Here is a 22,378-nt window from a genome sequence, read left to right as displayed (position 1 = left end):
CAAGGCTCCCACTGTGAGCCAGCGGCCCCCGGGCACTGGAAACCCTGCCAGCGGGCGTGGGCGGGCCCTGCCGGGAGGGAGGAGCGCTCGCGGGTCGCGCCGGGGAAGGCCCCGGAGCCACGCGGCTCAGGAAACCACCCCCGCGGCCGGATAGGAGGACACCTCACTGGCCCCTCCTCCGCGGACTCTCCCTAGGCCCCTGCCCCGAAAGGAGGAAATCTTGTCCTCAACCTGGCGAAACAGGGTCCTCGAGCCCATGCCTACGCTCCACTCCAAGGCCGCTCACACAGTGCCCTAAAAGACCCGACCGCGGTGGGCTAGAGAGATAAGGAGAAAGGGAGAAATGCAGGTGTGTGCTGCAACTGCTCGCGCCTGCGCGAAAACCCCTAGTCCGCCTCAGTTTCAGCTCGTTACAGGGCCTTCCTCCCTCCTACTTTTCCCCGCCCCCACCTGGAGACGTCACAAAGAGTGACGTATAAAGCGAACAATCACAGTCCGTCCCCTCATGAGCCAGTAGGGAGAGGGGAGGGAGGGGAGGGGGGAGGGGAAAGGACGGAAGGAGAAGGCTTCGGGGACGGGCTTGTCCCGGTCGCCCAATCAGAGAGCTCTGGGGAGGAGCGGGGCGGGGCCCGAGAAGAGGGTGGGGGGTGGGGCTAGGGAAAGGAATTAGAAGGCTGCGGGGAGGAGAGGGCGGGCTCCCATAGATTAAAAGCAGCCAATCAGAGCGCGCCGGCTTCATTCGGAGCGCGGCGTGGGGCGTCGCCGCCGCCGCGCGCGCCGGGGGCTGGTTAAGGCCATGAAACAAAAGAAACCCTGAGAGGGGAGCCGCTGCCACCTCCAGCAGCCCGCCCCGCTGCCGTCCCCACCCACCCACCTAGTTACCTACCTCTGCCTCCTTCCTCTGCCCCTCCACCCCGCCCTCTCCAGTCTCCGGGCGGCCCTGGCGCTCCTCCGCCCGGGTCGCCAGCCCCGCCGCCTCCCCAGAGGAAAGGTGTTTGCGCGCTGAGCAGGGCCCGAGCCCTGTCCGCCATGGGGCTCGCCGCCCGCCGCGCCTGACCCGGCCGCCGCCGCCGCCGCCGCCATTGACAGCGCGCCGCCGCGATGCCGAGCGGCAGCTCCGCGGCCCTGGCCCTGGCGGCGGCCCCGGCCCCCCTGCCGCAGCCGCCGCCGCCGCCGCCGCTGCCGCCGCCCGCGGGCGGCCCGGAGCTGGAGGGGGACGGGCTCCTGCTGAGGGAGCGCCTGGCCGCGCTAGGCCTCGACGACCCCAGCCCGGCGGAGCCCGGCACCCCGGCGCTTCGGGCCGCGGCGGCGGCGGCGCAGGGCCAGGCCCGGCGGGCGGCGGGGCTGTCTCCGGAGGAGCGGGCTCCGCCCGGCCGGCCCGGGCCCCCGGAGGCGGCCGAGCTGGAGCTGGAGGAGGACGAGGAGGAGGAGGGGGAGGAAGCGGAGCTGGACGGAGACCTGCTGGAGGAGGAGGAGCTGGAGGAGGCAGAGGAGGAGGACCGACCGTCGCTGCTGCTGCTGTCGCCGCCCGCGGCCGCCGCCTCCCAGACCCAACCGATCCCGGGCGGGTCCCTGGGGTCGGTGCTGCTGCCCGCCGCCAGCTTCGATGCCCGGGAGGCGGCCGCGGCGGCCGCGGCGGCGGGGGTGCTCTACGGAGGGGACGATGCCCAGGGCATGATGGCGGCGATGCTGTCCCACGCCTACGGCCCCGGCGGCTGCGGGGCGGCGGCGGCGGCCGCCCTAAACGGGGAGCAGGCGGCCCTGCTCCGGAGGAAGAGCGTCAACACCACTGAGTGCGTCCCGGTGCCCAGCTCCGAGCATGTCGCCGAGATTGTCGGTCGCCAGGGTGAGTGCGGCAGGGAGGAGGGGAGTCCCCCTGGGCTTGGCCCCCGGGCGTGGGTGGGGAGACTAAAGAAAGGAGCTCCGGGCAGCAACACTGAACCCGGCGAGTCCCCCGAGTCCATCGCGGAGGGGTCTGCGAGGAACCGTGGTCGGTGAGATGAGAAGCTGGGTCACCTTGCGAAAACCCACGGTATTCCGCTGGTTTTTGCGTGGTAGAAGGTGTTAAGTTTCTGGAGCCACCCAGTCCGGTGGTGTTCACTTTACTCGGGCTGTATTCGTGGAACAGTAGGCTGGCGTGGCACCAGAAACCTCAGTGAGGTGGTAAAAGGTCGGGATTCGGTGGATTCGGCGTTGTGCACGGAAAGCGGCGAGATTGCAAGTTTGCGCAGCCGACTGTCTTCTCAAAGGCACTCAGCTTTACCTTACGGCAGCTCGTTTCGGTGAAGAAATGGACAGAAATGGAGGCTTTGTATAAAGAGCTCGTTCGAGAGGGAAGGGAATGTTCAAGTGGTGGGTAAAACCATTACCCCCCTCTACCCCTCCGCTATTCAGAAACTTAGCTTTTGAAGAGCAGCCTAACTCTGTTGATCTTTTTGTATTCTCTTTTGATACATTTGAACCTTGGAAAAGGCACATTGGCTATCTTTTAGAACAACTTGCATTGTACACGATGAAGAAAAAATGGACAGTAAGGTAATTGAGTTAAGGAACTTTATGCGTTTATACAGTTTTCAGTAAATTCTCTTCACTTGCCAGCACACCAGCACTGCAGACAGACTCCTCCCACATTGTTCAGACAAAGGACCTATGTCTCAGATTCCAGGAGTAGATTTGTGAAGGTGGGGGAAGGGGATGCCCAGAGTACCTCAGTATCCGACATTTTTAGGGAAGGTCCTCTGCACTTTAGCATAGCTTTTTCTCCTGTACTAAGGGAGTAAATATTACCCCCAGCCGCCTTGTTACAATGTAGCTTAGCCTGGTTGATGCATGTCTCTTTACTGTTAGGTTGAGAGCATTGTTGGGGTCAAATAAAGAGAAATAATGGCGCTGCTGCTTAAATGATCTCATCTTTCCCAAGTGGTCTAAAGTACACATAAATAAGAGGTCTGTGGAAATGGTGGTGTCAAATATCAGAGTTGGCTCATTTCTTACCTCTCAGATTTTAATAAGAAAAACCCATCTGAAATCTGGGTAAAGGAGATAGCTTATTCAGACTACCTGATGACTGGTACTTTAAAGGCACAGTTCAAAGCTGGTACCATTCAATTGAGAGTTTATGCCTATAGTTAGTAAATAAGATTCAGACGCCTTGTTTTTTGTTTGCTTTATTTGGTTGGGTTTTGAGAGGGGAGTTGTTTTTGCAATACTTATGATACTAATCCAGGAGAGCACTGCTTCACCTTACATAGCATAAAATTGTAATATCTCGGTTGAAAAGTCCAGAATGAGTTGGCCATTCAGTTAAGAACATCAAGGAATTGCTGTGTTTCAAGCCTCTGTTTTGCCAGGTGTTGAGTTTATGGCATTTGGAAATGTGAGATTGATCCAGACAAACTTGCTGCTCTTAAAAAACTGTCTAATCAACTGTGGAATGGTACTAAACGAATGTGTAGTTAATGGCATTCTCCACAGTGTATGACAAACAGTCATACATGGGAAAATATCAACCCGGGAGGGACTTGGAGAATGGATAGGACTTCAACAAATAGAGATGAAGAATGACTGAAGAACAATGTGAGGAAGTGTGGAGGGATAATAATCTGGATATAATTAGAAAGTTGTGATTTTGGGGGGGGTGGATACTTGGGGTCTTAAAAGGGGTGCGTGTGGTTTCAAAGGGGCTGAGAAGGTGTGCCTTCTGGCCAGAGTATGAAAAACCCTTAAAATGCTGTACTAGGATGGTGCTTCCTCAGCACAAGTTGCTTCAATGTGCTTATGGTGTCATCTGACGGTGAGAAAAGAACATTTACTTGCCAGTTTGAGGGACAAGATAATGAAATCTTTTGTATATTTAGTTTAATACAAATAATACAAACTTTTGTCTTCATCTGTATTGTACCCTTTAAAATACCAAAAAATGGTCCCTAATTGTACAAAATGTTGTCTTTATACAAATCCATTATTTAAAAGTAAACTGAATTCATTCCCAGCTTTTATTTTGTACCATCTATTAAAATAATTTAACATTTTATAATTTATTTAATAGCAAATGAGATAAAGTCTTTAGTTTTTCTGTGCTTATTGGGCTGTATTTATTGGTTAATAAGGAAATGTGGTTCTATTTATGTCTTAGGACATGGAGACAAATTGCTGACTATTCCTCTTAACACTTTATAGTTCCCAGAGTTAACAGTACTGTTACAAGTATGTCGTCATCCTCTGTATTCTCTTAAGAGCCGAAAGTCTTGCCCCCCCTTTCCTGCCTCTAGTGGATCATTGGCCCCTTTGCTACCTCCACCCCTCCACCATAATAAAACAGGTGGAGTGTTTTGCCACTCATGGAGGACAAGGCACCTTACAATGTTGGCGTATTTTTGTTTTTAAAGATTTTGTTTATTTCTTTGAGAGAGAGGGAGCACATGAGTGGGGAGGGGCGGAAGGAGAGGGAGGAAGAATCTGATGGACACTCCACACAGAGAATGGATCCCAGTGCGGGGCTGGGTCCTGTGACCGAAAGACTGTCTGTCACCTGAGCCAAGACCAAGACCTGAGTCAGACCCTTAACCCACTGAGTGAGCCACCCAGGCACCCCTGCACTTTAAAAGTGTGATGATTTGTCTTTTCTCTAAGTGAATAAAGAGGGCAAATCACTTAATTTACTTGTTTGCTTTGGATGAACTAAATTTTCATTCTAAAGAATTAATCGTTCTTGCCATTTTATTCATTACCTGAAGTTATAATTTTCTGTTTGCCATCTCTTAATTGGTTTTGGAAATAATTATGACACAGATGGAGACATTTCTGACTTCAGCTCTGAAGCAAAGGGTAGGACAAATGGAATTCTGAGTCATATAGACTAGAACTCATGTAAATGGCCTCTGGGTTCCAGTATCTTTCAAAGAAAAAAAAAAACAGACAAACTGCTGCTTTTGATAGTGATGAAAGTTGGCAGTGTTGACCTCCTATATGTACCCCCCAGTAGCATATGGTCATTTGCAAATGTTAAATTGGCCCCTTCTTTTAAGCTTTGCATCTCATATTGAAACCAACCATACTGTAAAATAAAGCTAGGAACTAGGAGAGGCTTTTTGTATAATCATAGATGTTTTAGAATATGGACATTGAGGGTGAACCTGACAACAGACTTAACTTATGTTAAATGTACTACCTGCAGGACACGTTCACAGTGGTTAACTAGAGGTTTAATTTAAGGCAATGGATTTGGTTATAATTTGTACAGTCATTGATACCCAGTTGGACTAAAGTAGAACTCTATACCCATTCTTAACTACATTATAAGGAAATACTGAATGTCATAAATTCAATTGTTTTAAAAACTTGTACCTCAGGGTTTTATGTTACTGTTTAAACTTAATGTGGGTCTTTAGCTGTTTTCGTTAGTGACTTTATATATGTGTTTTCTAGTCTCTAGTCTGGAAAAGTCATCTTCAGCTTTTTCTTTTTTTTATTGTACACCTTGTCAAACAAATTAAGCTTGTACTCCCAATGTCTGAATATTAATGTATGAGTGATACATGTGTGCTACAAAACATGTAAAGAATTTAAAGAATGGGGTAAAAATGGAAATTGGAGTTCTAATTATTTTTTTCCTGCACTCCAGTTGAGTTTCTTATACCTTACTTTGTCTGTGGATGAACTAGACCCCTTTGGAAATTGTTTTTTTATTTATATTGAGCTACTCTGTCTCCACTGATTCCCAGTGGATTTTGTACACGGTCACTTTTTAAATAATGAAGATGTTACAGTGTTTCAAGTTGTCATAAATGCATCCTTGTGACATTTTTCCCGTTTCATTAGGGTAGAACCACTCTTAAAGTTTTAACACAACTAAAATAAAGTGTACGCTTATTTGTGTATGTCTGTCTGACAGAAAAAGAGAAACTTGGGTCTTGCCATACATAATTTCCCTGTTCAAGAAGAAACACATTTTATGAGGACAGAATGTTTCAGAACAATGCTAAAATACGATGTCTTTTTTCTTTTATGGAGAAGGAGGGATTGTTGGCCTTCTCTTTGCCAGGTACTACAATCCTGCTAGGCCATGATCCCCATTTTACAGATATAGAAACTGGATGTCTGAAGACATGTTTTACATGTTTTGTAGCCTCTTCAAAAACTGGAACTTGCATTTAGACCAGTTTGACATCAAAGATTTAAGTTGCTGCTTCTGTATTCAAGCATCCTGCTCAGGAAGGTTAATGATATTTGGGTTAATTTCTGCCCTAATCATGAACTTTGGGATACTCTATTTCTAGTTTGGGTAACTTAGTATCTTCACTCTCCAAATTAATTTACTTAATAAAATTTGCTATCTCTGCTATCCAGAAAGCACAGTTATCATCCTAATATTCTTATTCTCCTATGCCTAACTAAAAATTCTGTCATTTATAGTTTGGAAAGTGAATTTGTGTTATATACATGGTGGCTTTAAAAAGCAGATATTGTAAGTTCTAGGCTTTAAAATTTAAATTTAGTTGATAACAGTTGTATTAGCTCTGGGACCATTGGGAAAGGTTCAATGATATTGTTTTGCAAATGGGTGGGGAATCTACTGCCTGTTCTTCCTGCCTTATTCAGCTAATGACCTATTTTGATACACTAGAAGGAAATGGAAAATAAAGTAGTAATATAAGGGTGTATTTTCTACCCCCTGGTTACCAACAGTCTAAAAATGATCCAGGGTGTAAAGTATTTGGAAAGTGTTACTATGTTAGAGATTTTTCTTTAGAAATTTTTCAACAAAGTTTATGGGTTGAAATTCTGGGTAGCTCTTCTTACATCTTAAAGTTTTCAAGGGAAGAGGTAGCATTTAGTTATAAGATAGTGCTTAAAGCCTGCTTCCCCCTTTCTCTACCCCTGCCTTTTGCCTACTTGTGATCTCTTTGTGTCAAATAAAATCTTAAAAATTTTTTTAAGATCGTGCTTAATTTGTCGATTTAAAACATATTGAAGGATTTAATACTTTTGCCTTAAACTGAATACAAAAATGTAATGCATGTTTTAATCTAAAAACTGCCCCAGATTCCCTCAGTGTCTGCTCAACTGTGGTATATTGGAAAGAATCAGCAATCAGAAATTAAAATTCCTAAATTTGATTACTCTGTACCAATAATTCACTTTGTGATCTTGGACAAGTCACTCAAACTCCCTAGGCTTTAGATAACCTCCTCAGATGGATGTAATCTTCCCTGTAATACCTCTGGACACTGAATGATATACAAATAAATTGAAACACCTGAAACTTTAAGTGATAAGTACATATTTTTGTTAAGTTAAATCTGAAACTAAGTTGAACCACTCTTTCATGTACTTTCTTGGTTTTAGCAGTTTCACACATAATATTCTTCTAATGCAAAAGAACTAGACCCAACTGGTATCTGAATGTCTGTTGGCTACATGGCATTTCTGTGCAGATGGGTTTAAATTATGTTGTGATAACAAAGCCCAGCATCTCAATATTAAAACAATAAAGGTTTATTATTCTCAAGGACGCTGCTTATTTCAGTCATTCAGAACTTGGGCCAACACAGCGACCACCTTCTCAAGTGTTCGCTGGTCTTCCCTTCTCTCTGCCTGCCTCTCTGTCTACTTGTGATCTCTTTCTGTCAAATAAATAAATAAAATCTTTAAAAAAAAAAAAAAACAGCATGTTTTATTCCACTTTTTGAGACATGCTGGTTTTTTCTTTTTTTTTTTTTTTTTTTTTTTTTTTTTTTTTTTTTTTAAGATTTTATTTATTTGATAGAGATCTCAAGTAGACAGAGAAGGGGGAAGCAGCTCACCACTGAATAGAGAGCCCAATGCAGGGCTCGATCCCAGGACCCCGAGATCATGACCTGAGCCGAAGGCAAAGGCTTAACCCACTGAGCCACCCAGGAGCCCCAGGACATGCTGGTCTTTAAATGTTAAACCGGAAGTAGTAATTACATCTGCTCATATTTCATTAATCAGAGCAAGTCATCTGACCACACCTACCTTCAAGTAGGTGAGAAAGTCCATTACAACTGTGTGCCCACAGAAGAGAGCTAGAATATTAGTGAATGGCCATGATGACTACCGCAGTATTATTTTATGATCAAAAGAATTATTACAGAATTTTTAATGTTATTTACGCTATGTAGAATTTGTAATTTAAAGTTGAATTCCCAATTGAAAAGAGAAAAGTGTATTTTCAGTTTAAAGACTCCTTTAGAAAACTCCAAATAAATTATGGAAAATTTATTTTGAAACCCAACTGATTTTCAGGTAGATTCTAAAGTGATAGGTTTTTTTATTATTATTAAACTGCATCTTAATGCCTCCCAGATGGCTTATATACCATAATTTGTGGCTTTAATTTTTTTTCCCATTCCACCGTATGGGGGTATCATATGGACATTTGTAAAGATTAAATCTGGCACTTAAACTTTTAAAATAAATTTCCAGTATTAGTGTTGCCAAGCCCAAGTATATACTAAATTGAATGTATGCACAGCCTAATGCTATTGGATTAGATCAAATCTTTATTCCATGGCTGATTCTGAAAATTTTAAGTTGCACTGCATAACATTAGAACCTCTTTGATGCAACTGTTTGGGATTTAGGAACAATTCATTTGGGCATGGTTTGTTTCCTTTGTCCAGTAAGCAAAAACTGCAATTCAGTGTATGCAGGGAAGCCTGATTTGACTACAGTTAAAGTTGTATCATGGAATAATAAGACTAGGACTTAAAATACTAAAACTGACCTTTATATTACTGTTCCTTCTTCTGTACCATTCTTCCCTTTGACTTCTACCTCTCAATCAATATCATTTTAGTATACTGTAGGAACGGACAATGGAGCCTGGGGTTAGAAAACTTGTTAGAGACTTGGTTTCATCATTTGTTACTTGTGACCTTGGACAAATCAGTTAACCTTGCAGAGTCTCTATTCTTGTGGGAAAAACCTGTTCCATCAACTTGTTCTTCCTGGTCCCTTCCCATACCCCATTTGTTGTGGGGATCAAGTTTGAGATGATGTCATTAGTACAAACGCATGGCACAATTGAAAGTGTAGAGATAATAAACTATATATGGAGTAGGATAAAGTTTATACATTTTTTTTTACTGCAAGGTTTGTACTCTGAGAAAATGCTAGTTGAAAACAAAAATTATCACATTGTAAAGTTTTCCCAGGGTATACCACTAACTAAAGGATGCACAGTGTATTTTTTAAAGTTTACAAATGAATCTGATTCTATTATATGGTACCCAAACAGAAGTAATTCTAAGGTTTCTATTAACGTCCTCCAAAAGGGATAAACCTAATTTTAAAATCCCCAATAAGGAAATTTATTTGACCGTTCATCTCTAATTTACACCCTCTTCTAGGTGTTTCAGCTTTAGTGAAAGGCCAAATGTGAGCCCTTTTTTAAATTATTAACTATCTCAGTCCTCTTTTCTAAGTGAAAACAGAGGGGGCATTTTAAATTTAGTTTAAGAATCAAGTAGAAAAATGAGGCAGGTTGAGAGAATGGTATATTTAGGAGTCATCAGTTTATAATTCTGGGCTTCAGTTTCTTCGTGTATAAAATGAGATTGAGCTAGATTATTTCTTATAACGCTTACATTCTGATTTTTGTCCAAAAAGAATCCCTAAATCATGCAAAACTACACCAGATTTCAAATTCCCATTTAGGTTGACTTAAACATATCTCCTCCTCCAAGTTTTGTACAATTTAAATACAAGTTTTATCTTTAGGAAGTAAATTCCTTAAGTGTTTTCAGCTTCCTATAGAAAATTGGTTTGTTTGTTTTTTAATGGTAAACCTTCAAGTGTGTGAGACAGTTTATCTCATCTGATGCATTCTCTGTTCCACCGTACACATAAGGAAACAGATCTATGGGGATATAAGTAACATACCCAGGGCCTCAAGCTAATAGAATTAAAGACTTCAACACTCATATCTCATTAAGTGGTAGAGCAAGCAGGCAAAGGCTCAGTAAGAATATAGAAGGTTTGAACACCACCAACAATATAAGAAAAGAGAATAAGAGATTGATATCTGTACATGAACATGTGTAGACATCAAATCCTTCTGTTGCTTGGATACAAGTTAGTGAGGGCAAGCACTGAATTTTAGTCATCTTTGCATCCTTGGTGTCAGTTAAAGTACCTGAAGCAAAGTAAATACTTGCTGCTTATTTTATTCAACTGGATTATCGGATTAGATTTGCCATTATACTATTACTGTTTCAGTTTCCATATTACAGAAATTGGGATTTTCTTCTCTTACCTTAGTCCCCAACCCTTTATGTAAGGAGCCAGTCAACCTAAGATCAACTTTGCTTTAAGGGCAGTAGACATGTACTTGACTGAAGGCATTAGATATCAATATGAATACTGATAACAACAGAACTAAAATCCTATAAATAAAGCTATTTGAAGTCCTGTCAGTGATATTTACAATGAGACTGTATTCTTCACAAATAATTTCAGAGGATTTTGACTAGAAGAGCTACAAGAACACTTGAACCTTAAAAAGGAAAGCTATTACTTGTATATTGTGCATTTAGGCATAGTTTGCATTGCTAATCTAAACAGTTTATTTAAATTTTGAGTTCGGTTTGTGTACATAAGAAACACTGTTATTGGGATTTAGCTGATATTCATCGGTCTTTGAAGATACATTACTGAAATTGAGTTCCTGTAAAATTAAAGGAGCTTTTGAATAGTGTGTCTAGGCTAGCTCATGAAGAGAAGGACCACCCTCGTGCTAATATATCATGGAACATAAAATAATGTGTTTTCTGTGGTGCTTTTAGAGAAAAATTGTATGGAGTAGTAAGAGGAGTTTGGGGTTATTAAGACAATATGGGTTTGAGATCTGACTTTTCAGCTGGGAGATCTTGAGCAATTCAGTTAAAGTCTTTCCTGCCCTGCTTAAATCACTGTTATGAAGATTAAATGAGAATATATCTGGAAGAATTTGGAAAACTGGAAAGGGTGCTACAAATTTTTATTATTTTTTTTAAAGATTTTATTTATTTATTTGACAGACAGAGATCACAAATAGGCAGAGGCAGGCAAAGAGAAAGGAAGGGAAGCAGGTTCCCTGCCGAGCAGAAAGCCCATGCGGGGCTCAGTCCCAGGACTCAGGGATCATGACCTGAGCCGGAGGCAGAGGCTTTAACCTACTAAGCCAGCCAGGTGCCCCAAATTTTTAGTATTTCAAAGCTAAGGGTATTAGATCATTTTACTCAGGAAATAATTGAAGCAGTGTTTTGGGGGTGATTGGATATTCTGAAAGAGTACCCTTTGCTGAAATACCTACTTGAATAATGGGCATAAGCATTTTTAATACATGATTTCATTTAATCCTCACAAAAACCAAGTGAAAGAAATAACTTTAATCAGTCTCACCCATGAAGGAGATAAAGGTTTAGTGACCTGCTAAAGTTCACAAAGCAGGTTAATAATGATCCAAAGTCTAATGTTCCCAACCATTACTCAACCTACCTTTCCTTGAGGAGAGGAAGAATAGGTGTGTGTGTGTGTGTGTGTGTGTGTGAAATAACATAGTATCTGATTGTCCCAAGTGCTTTTAAGACCAAAAGAGAAGCAGTGACAATATTTCCTGGGAGAAGGGGGACTTGGTCAAAAAATTTAAGCATTGGAAGGGACCTAGAGGTTGAATGTCCTAGCATTGAAGCCAGGAGTAGTTGGTGATAGATTAGAACCAAGGCCTACAGACAATCAGTTTTCTCCTTCCTACATTGTTTCCTTGCTTGCCTTAGAAGATTCATCTGCCATAGCCATAATAATAAGAGCCAGTACCGTTGTACCATATTATTGAGTTCATAGAGCCCTTCACATAGCCTCATCTTCTAAATGGCCATGTTTTGTTACTCAAAGCTATAAGGTTTGGAGGGGAAGTACCAGGAGGAAATTTTCCATGTTATTTAGGGAAATATCTGAGAGAAGATAGAAGAGAAACAAGATTTGTTTAGGAGATAATAAAGTCTAAGAAAAGGTAGGTTCTGGCTGCTTGATGGGAGAGAGTTGGTGAGGGGAAGATTTTAACGTCAAGCCAGGGAGTTCTAATTTTCTCAGAGGTAAAGAGCTACTCAGGGAGTTTTCACTCCCCCTCCTTATTTAGACAAAGTGTGTATGTTGTGTGTACATACACTGATACCCTAGTAGGATCCTTTTTCCTCAAAACAAAATAGTTGGGGGAAATTTTTGAAGAAAGTTACATGCCAAGGATGACCCAAAGTTAAAATAAACACATAAGGCAGTTTTGGTGTTCGTAAGGGTTTTAACTTCTTCCAGTCACCTTATATGTAAGATGCATGTAATTTATGGAGTGACTGGAAAATACAGTGAATTTCTGGAAAACAAAATACTCTGTCAAAAATCAGCAACACTGATTTTTGGTGCCTGGGTGGCTCAGTCAGTTAAGCAGCTGCCTTCGGCTTGGGTCATGATCCCAGAGTCCTTGGATCGAGCCCCGCATCAGGCTCCCTGCCTAGTGGGGAGTTTGCTTCTCCCTCTCCCTCTGCCTGCTGCTCTGCCTACTTGTACTCTCTGTCAAATAAATAAATAAAATCTTTAAAAAAAATCAGCAACACTTCCCATAACATTTGGAGCTACTGACTACTACTTTTAACCTATTCCATGATACCACCACCCCACCCCCCGCAAAAGAACACTTGGCATTGCAGCTCTGTGTACACCTATTTGGAACATGTTGAGCTTTGCATTGTTGGGTTGGTTTTTTTCGCCCTTTTTAAATGTTGATTGCAACCTACTAAATTAATATAGTAAACCATGCTCTGAGAAACACTGAAGATCCCATCATTTCAGTTCTTTTTCTTTTAACTCCTCTCCTACCAGGGGAATCTCTCCCTCTTAATCACAGACACATTTGGTGGGAGAGGTTCTCTTTACCCTGAAAAAGCAAGACAGAACCTTTGCCGTTGCCAGGGAGTGCAGGGACCATAGAAAGAGGAAACGGGTTCTTATACCAGGGATAAGTTGGAGACTTTTTTATTTGGGGAATTTACTTCCAAATCAAAATAAAATTACAACTATTAAAGTTGGTGCTCTCCTAGTTCTTAACCTCTGCATATTCTGGTATACAGCTTGCCATAGGTTTGTTTTTGTCAGTAGCTATAAGAAAACAGTTATTAGAGCATCTGGATGGCTCAGTCATTTGAACCTCTGCTTTCTGCTCAGGTTGTGATCCCAGGATCCTGGGATCAGTTCTTAGTCAGGCTACCTGCTCAGCTAGGAGTCTGCTTCTCCCGCTGCCTGCCGTTCTCCTGCTTGTACCTGGTGCTCTCTATCTCTGCCAAATAAGTAAAATCTTTAAAAAAAAAAAAAAAAAAAAATTCTAGTCCTTACCTCTTAGAATTAAAAAGCCTTGTTCACATTTGAAGTTGTGATATCATTTGCCCTGCTGTTCATAGAGTCTAAAATAATATCAGCTCTAGCCAAAGATTGGTTAATATTCTAAGTCTAGTAAAATGTGTCATTTCTTTGTATTTTTAAAATTTTTTCTGATTTAATTATATTTCTTGGAAAAAGCTAATGCATTTGTGTGGTTCAAAATTATAAAAAATTAGAGTGTAAAGGGAAATTAAGTCTCCCTCCTACCCTGTCCCCCTAAATCAACCAGTTTTATGACTGCATTGTATTCCATTATATAGCTATACTGACCACATGCTAATACAAACAATTAAGTAATATAATACAAGGTCATTTTGCACCTGTGCAAGTATTTCTACAGAATCAATTCTATGAGTGGGATTGTAGGGGCAGAAGGATTCATGCAGTTGTAATTTTGATAAATAATGCAAAGTGCCATCAGGCCATTCATACTCTCAGCAGCTAAATATGAAGGTCCTTTTCCCTGTTCTTACTAGCTCTGGCTTTGATACTGGATAGTCTTAGAGGTGGAAAAAGGTACCTCAGTTCATGTGAAAATGGGAATTTCATGGTCCATAACCATTTATATATTTCCTTTTCTATGAGCTGTTTCTTTTCTTTTTTTGTTTTGTTTTGTTTTGTTTTTAAGATTTTATTTGACAGAGAGAGAGATCACAAGTAGGCAGAGAGGCAGGCGGAGGGAGAGGGGGAAGCAGGCTGTCTGCTGAGCAGAGAGCCCGATGCAGGGCTCGATCCCAGGATCCTGGGATCATGACCTGAGCTGAAGGCAGAGCCTTAACCCACTGAGCCACCTCCATGCCCTGAGCTGTTTCTTTTGATGTGCAGTCTGATTTATCTGTACTCTTAAGGCCTATGAGTTTTTTGCCCCTCTGAGATTATAAATTCTTCCATGATTTATTAAATATCTTAGACTTTTCAGATTGAAAGTCAATCTAAAATACTTAAAAGCTTTTTAACCTTCCTCACTTGTAAAATAATAAAACAAGTTTGTTTTCTCTTTAGTTTGTGTTGCCTATTTAGAACTCTCCCTATTCAAATCGTCCCCAACTTTAGAATATATATAGTCTAGAAATCATGTGTTAGTTGTTTGAAATTCATAATATGTATGTTCCTATAGAAACAGTATTATGGTTGATGAGGTTTCCTATAGTCCTAATCTGATTTGAGGGTAGTGTGTGGTCGGTATTATGGAGGGCACGTGTTGCATGGAGCACTGGTGTGGTGCATAAACGATGAATGCTGGAACACTGAAAAGAAATAAAATAAAATGGGAAAAAAATCTTTCTTACAAAATTTAGGAGAGAGAACAGATATATTCTTCTGTTTTTGTTGTTAGTGGCTTAAAGGGGTTGACTCAGCCATCTTCCCAATTACCTTCACCCTTATCTGCAAAACTTAGAGACACTGTCTTTGGGGCAGAATTGGCCTCTTCCTCTCCTATCTCAGAAGTGGTTTCTGGGGCACCTGCGTGGCTCAGTGGGTTAAGCCTCTGCCTTCGGCTCAGATCATGATCTCAGGGTCCTGGGATCCAGCCTCACATCGAGCCCCACATCGGGCTCTCTGCTTGTCAGGGAGCCTGCTTCCTCCTCTCTCTCTGCCTGCCTCTCTGCCTACTTGTGATCTCTGTCTGTCAAATAAATAAATCAAATCTTTAAAAAAAAAAAAAAAAAAGAAGTGGTTTCTGCTCAGAATGTTTGTCTTCTGTTCTTCCTATTGAGCCAATTATTAAACACCTCTTTGTGAGTACCAGCCATAGGCCAGAGAGTGTTTTGTGTACCTTTAGGCCTATTTTCTTAGTTAATAATACACCTATTAGGTATTAAACAAAAAGTATTCTACTAAGGTCAGCTGACAGTTGCTTATAGTCACAAGTATTTATTTGGAGAACTTTACGCGGTTCAACTTTCTAGTGGTCAGTATTAGTATGAGTTGAGAGGAGATAACCCCAGACCCTTTTGTTCTTTCTCCCTGTGCTTAATAGAAATTGCCCAGTGCTTTTCTGCAGGATGAACAGGACCTTCTTCGTTAGAAATGTGATGTTAGCACACCTTCTTGTTAAGTTGTAGCCCAGAGTATCTGAATAATAACAATAACTGCCCTGGATGTATAGGGTAAACAGTTAGTTACTGGTTGACGTTAGCCTTTCAGAATTTCTTAGGCAGCTCTCTTATCAATGTGTCGATTGGCCTATCGGAAGTACTCTCAGTTCACAGCCCCAAGCGACACCTTCCTTGTTGAATTGAGAGAGTCTCCTGAAGATTCAGATTCTGTATAAATAAGTAGATATAAAAGTTTTGGGGCGCCTGGCTGGCTCAGTGGGTTAAAGCCTCTGCCTTCAGCTCAGGTCATGATCCCGGGGTCCTGGGATGGTGCCCCGTGTCTGGCTCTTTGCTCAGCATGGAGCCTGCTTCTCTTCCTCTCTCTACCGGCCTCTTTGCCTACTTGTGATCTCTGTCACATAAATAAATAAAATCTTTAAAAAAAAAAAAAAAGATATAAAAGTTTTATTGCTCTCATCTTCTAACTCACTTTCTGTTTTGGAGCAAAAGCAATTAACACTGTCGTAGATAGTTAAAAGTTACACCATCAACTTAATCTTGTAGTTCATTATAGATGTAAACTTACAGCAGCACTCTTAGTAGTTAAAACTTCTGAGTTTTATAGTAGCATAAATTCAACTCATTGTAATAATTTCCTGATAGCCCACAAGCCACCACTCTCCCCTCGGCCCTTCTTACCTCATCCAGTTGTGTACTAAGTGCTTTCCGTGCAGTTTTGCACCAAATCTTCTCAGTGAATATAACCTCACATTCAAGTAAACCTGACGCTAGAAGTGTTTTCATGATAGTTACCTAGGATCCAGCAGTGAGGAAAAAAGCCATTTATTTCTTTGTAAGTTTTACATTTTGTTGGAAGGTGGAATAGGTCTGGGTTAAGATACTTAAGTCTAGTGGTAGGTTGAATAAAGTTGTGTTGAATGTGTTATAATTGAAGTTAGCATAATCAACTTCAACAAAGTTGCATTAGCAGTATGGGGCTATTATAAGAGAGTCTTGAAGAGCTCAGCAAAAAAAGCTTAGCTGCAAAGCAATATGTATAAGAAAGACCCAGTGTTCTTATGCAGAAATCAGCACATGCCCTTTGGGCACCCCAAAGGCCTATACTTCTCATCAACTGCCCAGTGGTTTGGGGAATGTTTAGGAAGGGAGCACAAAGCAGTCTTGAGGGATAGGAACCTTCACAGAGGATGAGACATCTAAACTAAAATCTGTATGGCCAGCAGGAATTAAGCAAGTAGAAGTGGGAGTAAAGAGCCAAGGACAAAGGAGCATTGTAGTCATGGAAGCAAGGAAACATGGATAGAAGTTTAATATGGTAGAAACTCATGGCAGAGTTTAAGAATTGAGGAAGGGGAGGATGTGCCCGAGTGGCTCACTGGCTTAAGCATCTGCCTTTGGCTCAGGTCATGATCCTAGGGTCCTGGGAAGGAGCCCTGGCCTGCATGGATCTCCCTGCTTAGCAAGGAGTGTGCTTGGTCCTCTGCCCCTCCCTTACCCCATGTGCCAGTTCTCTCTCTCTCTCTCTCTCTCTCTCTCTCTTTCTCTCTCTCTCTCAAATAAGTCTTTAAAAAAAGAAGAAAAAGTGAGGAAGGAGGGGAAAAGGAGACCAGTAAAGACAAGCATCTAGAGAGAGGTAGCCCAGTCCCAGGTAAAGGGGGCTTTGTGTGCCACCTTGTTTGGACTTTATCCTTATGGTTAAAGGGAGCCGCTAATGCGCTTTATGCAAAGAAGTGATGATGTGATCTATGTTTTATTTAGAAACCATCATTTGACTTAAATGACTGTAGAGAATGGGTGGGAGTAAGGTGGGCCTGGAAGCAAGGGGACTTGGGGAAGGGTGCAGTTATGCAGGTTAGAAACGATATATATGAAGACCTAGGTTTTTTGTTTTGTTTTGTTTTTAAGACTTAGTTTTTATACACTGTAAGTTTATTGGGGGCAAGGGGGGGAGGAAATTTTTAAGAAAAAGATCACCCTAAATGTGACATGTGTCTTTAAGAGCACCTTCATTTTAAGGAACCTAGGAATAACATAGGACATATTCATGAGGACAGATCTGTTCTAGCAAGCTTCACATTAAGATCTTTGAAAAGTATAATCCCAGAGTCCTATGCCTTAGTTGTGTATTTGACATTTTAAGTTACACTTTGAAGCCCTCTAATCTCACATCATTGGCACTGGTAATAGGTGATTACTCTAAAAGTTGAAAGAATTATGGATGGTTATGAATATGCATCTCAGATATTTTATTTTAACTTAAATGCACTTGGGATTTGGGCCAAAGGCTTTTATTTGAGAATGGGTCTGCCAATCTGAGTAGTCTTTTAATAAAAGGACATGCAGTGCCCATGTTCCATACAATGTTCAATATGTTTCTTTCGAGTTTAGCAGGAATTTTACAGTGGATGCAGAGTCATTCTGTGTTATTCTTACCCCAGGCCTTTACAGTTGTCTCACCCATACATAATTCAGCAACACCCTTTTTTTTTTCTTTAAGGTACACATCTTTTACTGAGAGTTTCTTTTCTTTTCTTTTTAAGATTTTATTTATTTATTTGAGACAGAGAGAGAGCATTAACAGGGGGAGTGGCAGAGGGACAAGCAGACTCCCTGCCAAGCAGGGAGCCCGGGCCCAGGGCTGATCCCCCAGGACCCTGCAATCATGACCTGAGCTGAAGTCAGATGCTTAACTGACTGAGCCACCCAGGCAGCCCTTTATTGAAATTTTCAAAAAATAATCAGCTTCATTTTCATACAAGCATAGTGTCTTTATGCATTCATATTGCACTGATTTATGTCAAAGTTAATTTAGTTAATGCATGAGTAGGACTAGTATAACCAGATATGAGGATAGCTTAGCCTCAAATTCAGTTGATGGAGCAGATGTGAGATGGCCTTTGAGCCATGAGGATTGTGCTCATCATGGGTTTTATAGAGTGGAGAGTAATGTGAAAATACGACAACTAGGTGAAGTCGGTTAAACAACTTCTGTCTTAGAGTTGTGCGAAATTTCTGAGGTTCTCAGACTGACAGAAAGACCATAGGTTTTGAAGTTAGAGTAGGTTTAACTGTTCTTGTAAGCTTCATTTTCCTTAGCAATAAAAGGAGTGCAGTAACCTAGTTCTTAGGGTTATTGTATAGCTTGAATGAGACAATAGCTATTTAGTGTCTTACATGTGCACTAGTGGTTTTTCTTTGCCACCAACATCCTGCAAGGAAGTTATTTTATTACTGTTCTGAAAGTCAGACCTGCATATGGTACGGCTTGCCTGTACAGAGTATTCCGCGCATTGTTTGCAGCGACTTATGACAAGAAGGAGACAACAGGCGTGACTTTTAAGATCTCCCACTTGAGGTGCCGCCGCTTCTAAGTGAAAGGCCAGCAGACAGGTATACCTGAGGATGGCGGAGCATTTGTGGAGTTGGGAAAGCTTCCTCGTGATCTAGTGACAGGTTTTCATGATAAAGAAAAAAACTGCCCAGAAGCAGACATTTAGCTTGAAAGGAGCTTTCTGTGATCTGTCTTTATCAGTATTACTGACATAGATGTTGATTCTTACGAAATATTTTCTTTCTAACAGGTTGTAAAATTAAAGCACTGAGAGCCAAGACAAACACATATATCAAGACACCTGTTCGTGGTGAAGAGCCCATTTTTGTCGTCACTGGACGGAAAGAAGATGTTGCCATGGCCAAAAGAGAAATTCTCTCAGCTGCAGAGCACTTCTCCATGATCCGTGCGTCTCGAAACAAAAATGGCCCTGCCCTGGGAGGGTTGTCATGTAGTCCAAATCTGCCAGGTCAAACCACCGTTCAAGTGAGGGTCCCCTATCGTGTGGTAGGATTGGTCGTTGGGCCCAAAGGAGCAACTATTAAGAGAATTCAGCAGCAGACCCACACATACATAGTAACTCCAAGCAGAGATAAAGAGCCTGTCTTCGAAGTGACAGGGATGCCCGAAAATGTTGACCGAGCACGAGAAGAAATAGAAATGCATATCGCCATGCGTACAGGAAACTATATTGAACTCAATGAAGAAAATGATTTCCATTACAACGGTACCGACGTAAGCTTTGAAGGTGGCACTCTTGGCTCTGCGTGGCTCTCCTCCAATCCTGTTCCTCCCAGCCGCGCAAGAATGATATCCAATTATCGAAATGATAGTTCCAGTTCTCTGGGAAGTGGTTCCACAGATTCCTACTTTGGAAGCAATAGGCTGGCTGACTTTAGTCCAACAAGCCCGTTTAGCACAGGAAACTTTTGGTTTGGAGATACACTACCATCTGTAGGCTCAGAAGATCTTGCAGTTGACTCTCCTGCCTTTGACTCTTTACCAACATCTGCTCAAACTATCTGGACTCCGTTTGAACCAGTTAACCCACTCTCTGGCTTTGGGAGTGATCCCTCTGGTAACATGAAGACTCAGCGTAGAGGAAGTCAGCCATCTACTCCTCGTCTGTCTCCTACATTTCCTGAGAGCATTGAACACCCACTTGCTCGGAGGGTTAGGAGCGACCCACCTAGTACAGGCAACCATGTTGGCCTTCCAATATACATCCCTGCTTTTTCTAATGGTACCAATAGTTACTCCTCTTCCAATGGCGGTTCCACCTCTAGCTCACCTCCAGAATCAAGACGAAAGCACGATTGTGTGATTTGCTTTGAGAATGAAGTTATTGCTGCCCTAGTTCCGTGTGGCCACAACCTCTTCTGCATGGAATGTGCCAACAAGATCTGTGAAAAGAGAACGCCATCATGTCCAGTTTGCCAGACAGCTGTTACTCAGGCAATCCAAATTCACTCTTAACTATATATATATACATAAATACTATATCTCTATATGGACTCGTAAAGGCATGGGTATAATGGTACCCCCAGTAAACTTCCTAATGAATTCTTATGACTGTTATCAGGCTTTATTGGGATTAGGCTAAAGTTGTTAGTAAACTTTTATAAAAGGCTGCTATGGTAACACTAAACCTAAGTGGTCTCTTGTCTATTAGTTTGGTTTGAATTATTAATACTATCCTGTAGACCCAGAGACATAGCTTGTTTAAGAATCGTTAAAACTGAAGTTCAGCTTGACTGAGTGAAGATAATCATAGGTTGTGTGAGCCTATGAGAAAAGTTTATACGTCTAGATTTCACAACAATGGGTCCCAAAGCCTAGCCACATTAAGAGTTTATGGAGGGTACTTGGCATTACAGATGATTCAGACACTTCCAGTGCTGCCTTCTTTACACTGCCAGTTTTGACAAAACAGGTTCGTTTTTTATTTTACAACAACTTATGCCTAATTCTGCAGGATTGCAAGTAACTTTTTAATGCATTGTGATTACTTATTGGTAATAATAGGGCTGATGGCAGTTTACTCGATCACTGGTTATAATTTGGGACAAAAACTGCTACATTGACCTTCATCTCGCCCAGAACGCTCACGGCTGGTATGATCAGTGGATCAGGAATGCAATTGTGTCGATTGTGAATTCCTACCCATTGCCTGCCTCGGTGAATGTGGAAATGGCCACCTGGGTTTTCCCATTTCAGGAAGGGCTTTGGGATGCACCTATATTGGCTAATAATTGAGGATGCGAACATTCCATTCATTAGTCTGATCAAGCTGTTGATTAATTTTTAGACTATAGATCAAAATGTGAAACATTTTATGTTCAATCCATATTTGTCTTGCACATTATAAATATATTTTTATTTTTTAGTAATTTAGGGGAGGGGGAGGGAAAGAGGGATAATAATGCCCTTAGCATAATTTACAAAAGCAGCTGTGATGACCTTCAATCAGTTTACTTCATTTCAAAACTATTTCCAATCACAAGGAAAGATTTCTTTAAGATACACTTTTACATTTCACCTGTGGATGTCTATAACTTCATCCTCAGTATGTTCCCAAATCTTTGCTGGCATTGAAAGGACAAAACAATATACTGGTGGGTTTTTCTACTAATTATTTTTTGAAGCGTTATTTTCCCAAAACAAAAGAGCTTTTTTTCTCAATATAACAAAAAATTGAAAATCCTATGTGTATTGAATAGTAAATAGACAAATTTTATTTTTTATTTCCACTTGAAGAGTTACATTTCGTATAAAAGTTTACAAATAACGGTTTTTATTTTGATTTTTTCAGTATAAAAATTGCCTTGATGGCATATTATGATGTAATGCTAATTGCTTGTAGGATAGTTAAATGTCAGTATTGAAACCTAATCTTTAGCTGCCGTCTTGTAGATACGAACGAATGTTCACCAAGCATGTATTTTGTATTTTGTTGCATTGTACACTGCAACTAATAAGCCAAGGAAACGACATATATTAGGTGCGTGTACTGTTTCTAAAAACCACAAACTAAGAATGATAAATTATCAATATAGTTTAGTATTTGCTAATTTTACTACACTCTTTTGTTATGTATATGTAGGGAAGTCATAGGGATTATAAATTCAATTTGAGTAAAGTTTAAAACCATATATTTTATGATAAAGGGCCTTTAACTTAAGATGGCCAAAGCACTGATATTATATATTTGCTGTAAAGAGAATTATAAGAGTTTTATTTTTCTGATATTAAAAGTTACTTAATAAAGACTTGTTTCCATTAACTTGAATGTATTCTCCTTGGTGTTTTTCATGCGATCATGGGTTTAGGCTGGAAGGTAGCCATCGGCCAGAATCGAACATTTTCTTTTACATCGTTTCCCCTCTCCCAAGCCAGTTCCCTGTGTCCATTCCTAGAGTGATTTTTTTTTTCAGTGTGTTCTTAGAGTGTTAACTGTGTCGCTTACGCTCCCTCCAAATTTAGCTTTTTCCTTAAGTGAGTATTTTTCATTATAGGGAAATTAGAGATTTAGCTAGTTTGGGGTTGTTCCGCT

At 41.4% G+C, this 22,378-nt stretch overlaps 1 protein-coding gene across 1 annotated transcript; it reads left to right on the top strand.

Annotated features, from left to right (window-relative positions):
* The first annotated feature begins 753 nt into the window (after positions 1-753).
* Positions 754-22,114, top strand: MEX3C (mex-3 RNA binding family member C). Its single transcript, XM_059409693.1, has 2 exons — positions 754-1,846; positions 19,076-22,114. Exons 1-2 carry the CDS (start codon positions 1,102-1,104, stop codon positions 20,299-20,301), a joined length of 1,971 nt encoding a protein of 656 aa, XP_059265676.1. The 5' UTR covers positions 754-1,101; the 3' UTR covers positions 20,302-22,114.
* Positions 22,115-22,378: the final 264 nt, after the last annotated feature.

This window comes from Mustela nigripes, chromosome 8 (assembly GCF_022355385.1).
Source record: "Mustela nigripes isolate SB6536 chromosome 8, MUSNIG.SB6536, whole genome shotgun sequence".
Classification (NCBI taxonomy): Eukaryota; Metazoa; Chordata; class Mammalia; order Carnivora; family Mustelidae; genus Mustela; species Mustela nigripes.
The sequence above is the reverse complement of the archived record's forward strand: the minus strand, read 5'-3'. Positions and strand labels throughout refer to the sequence as shown.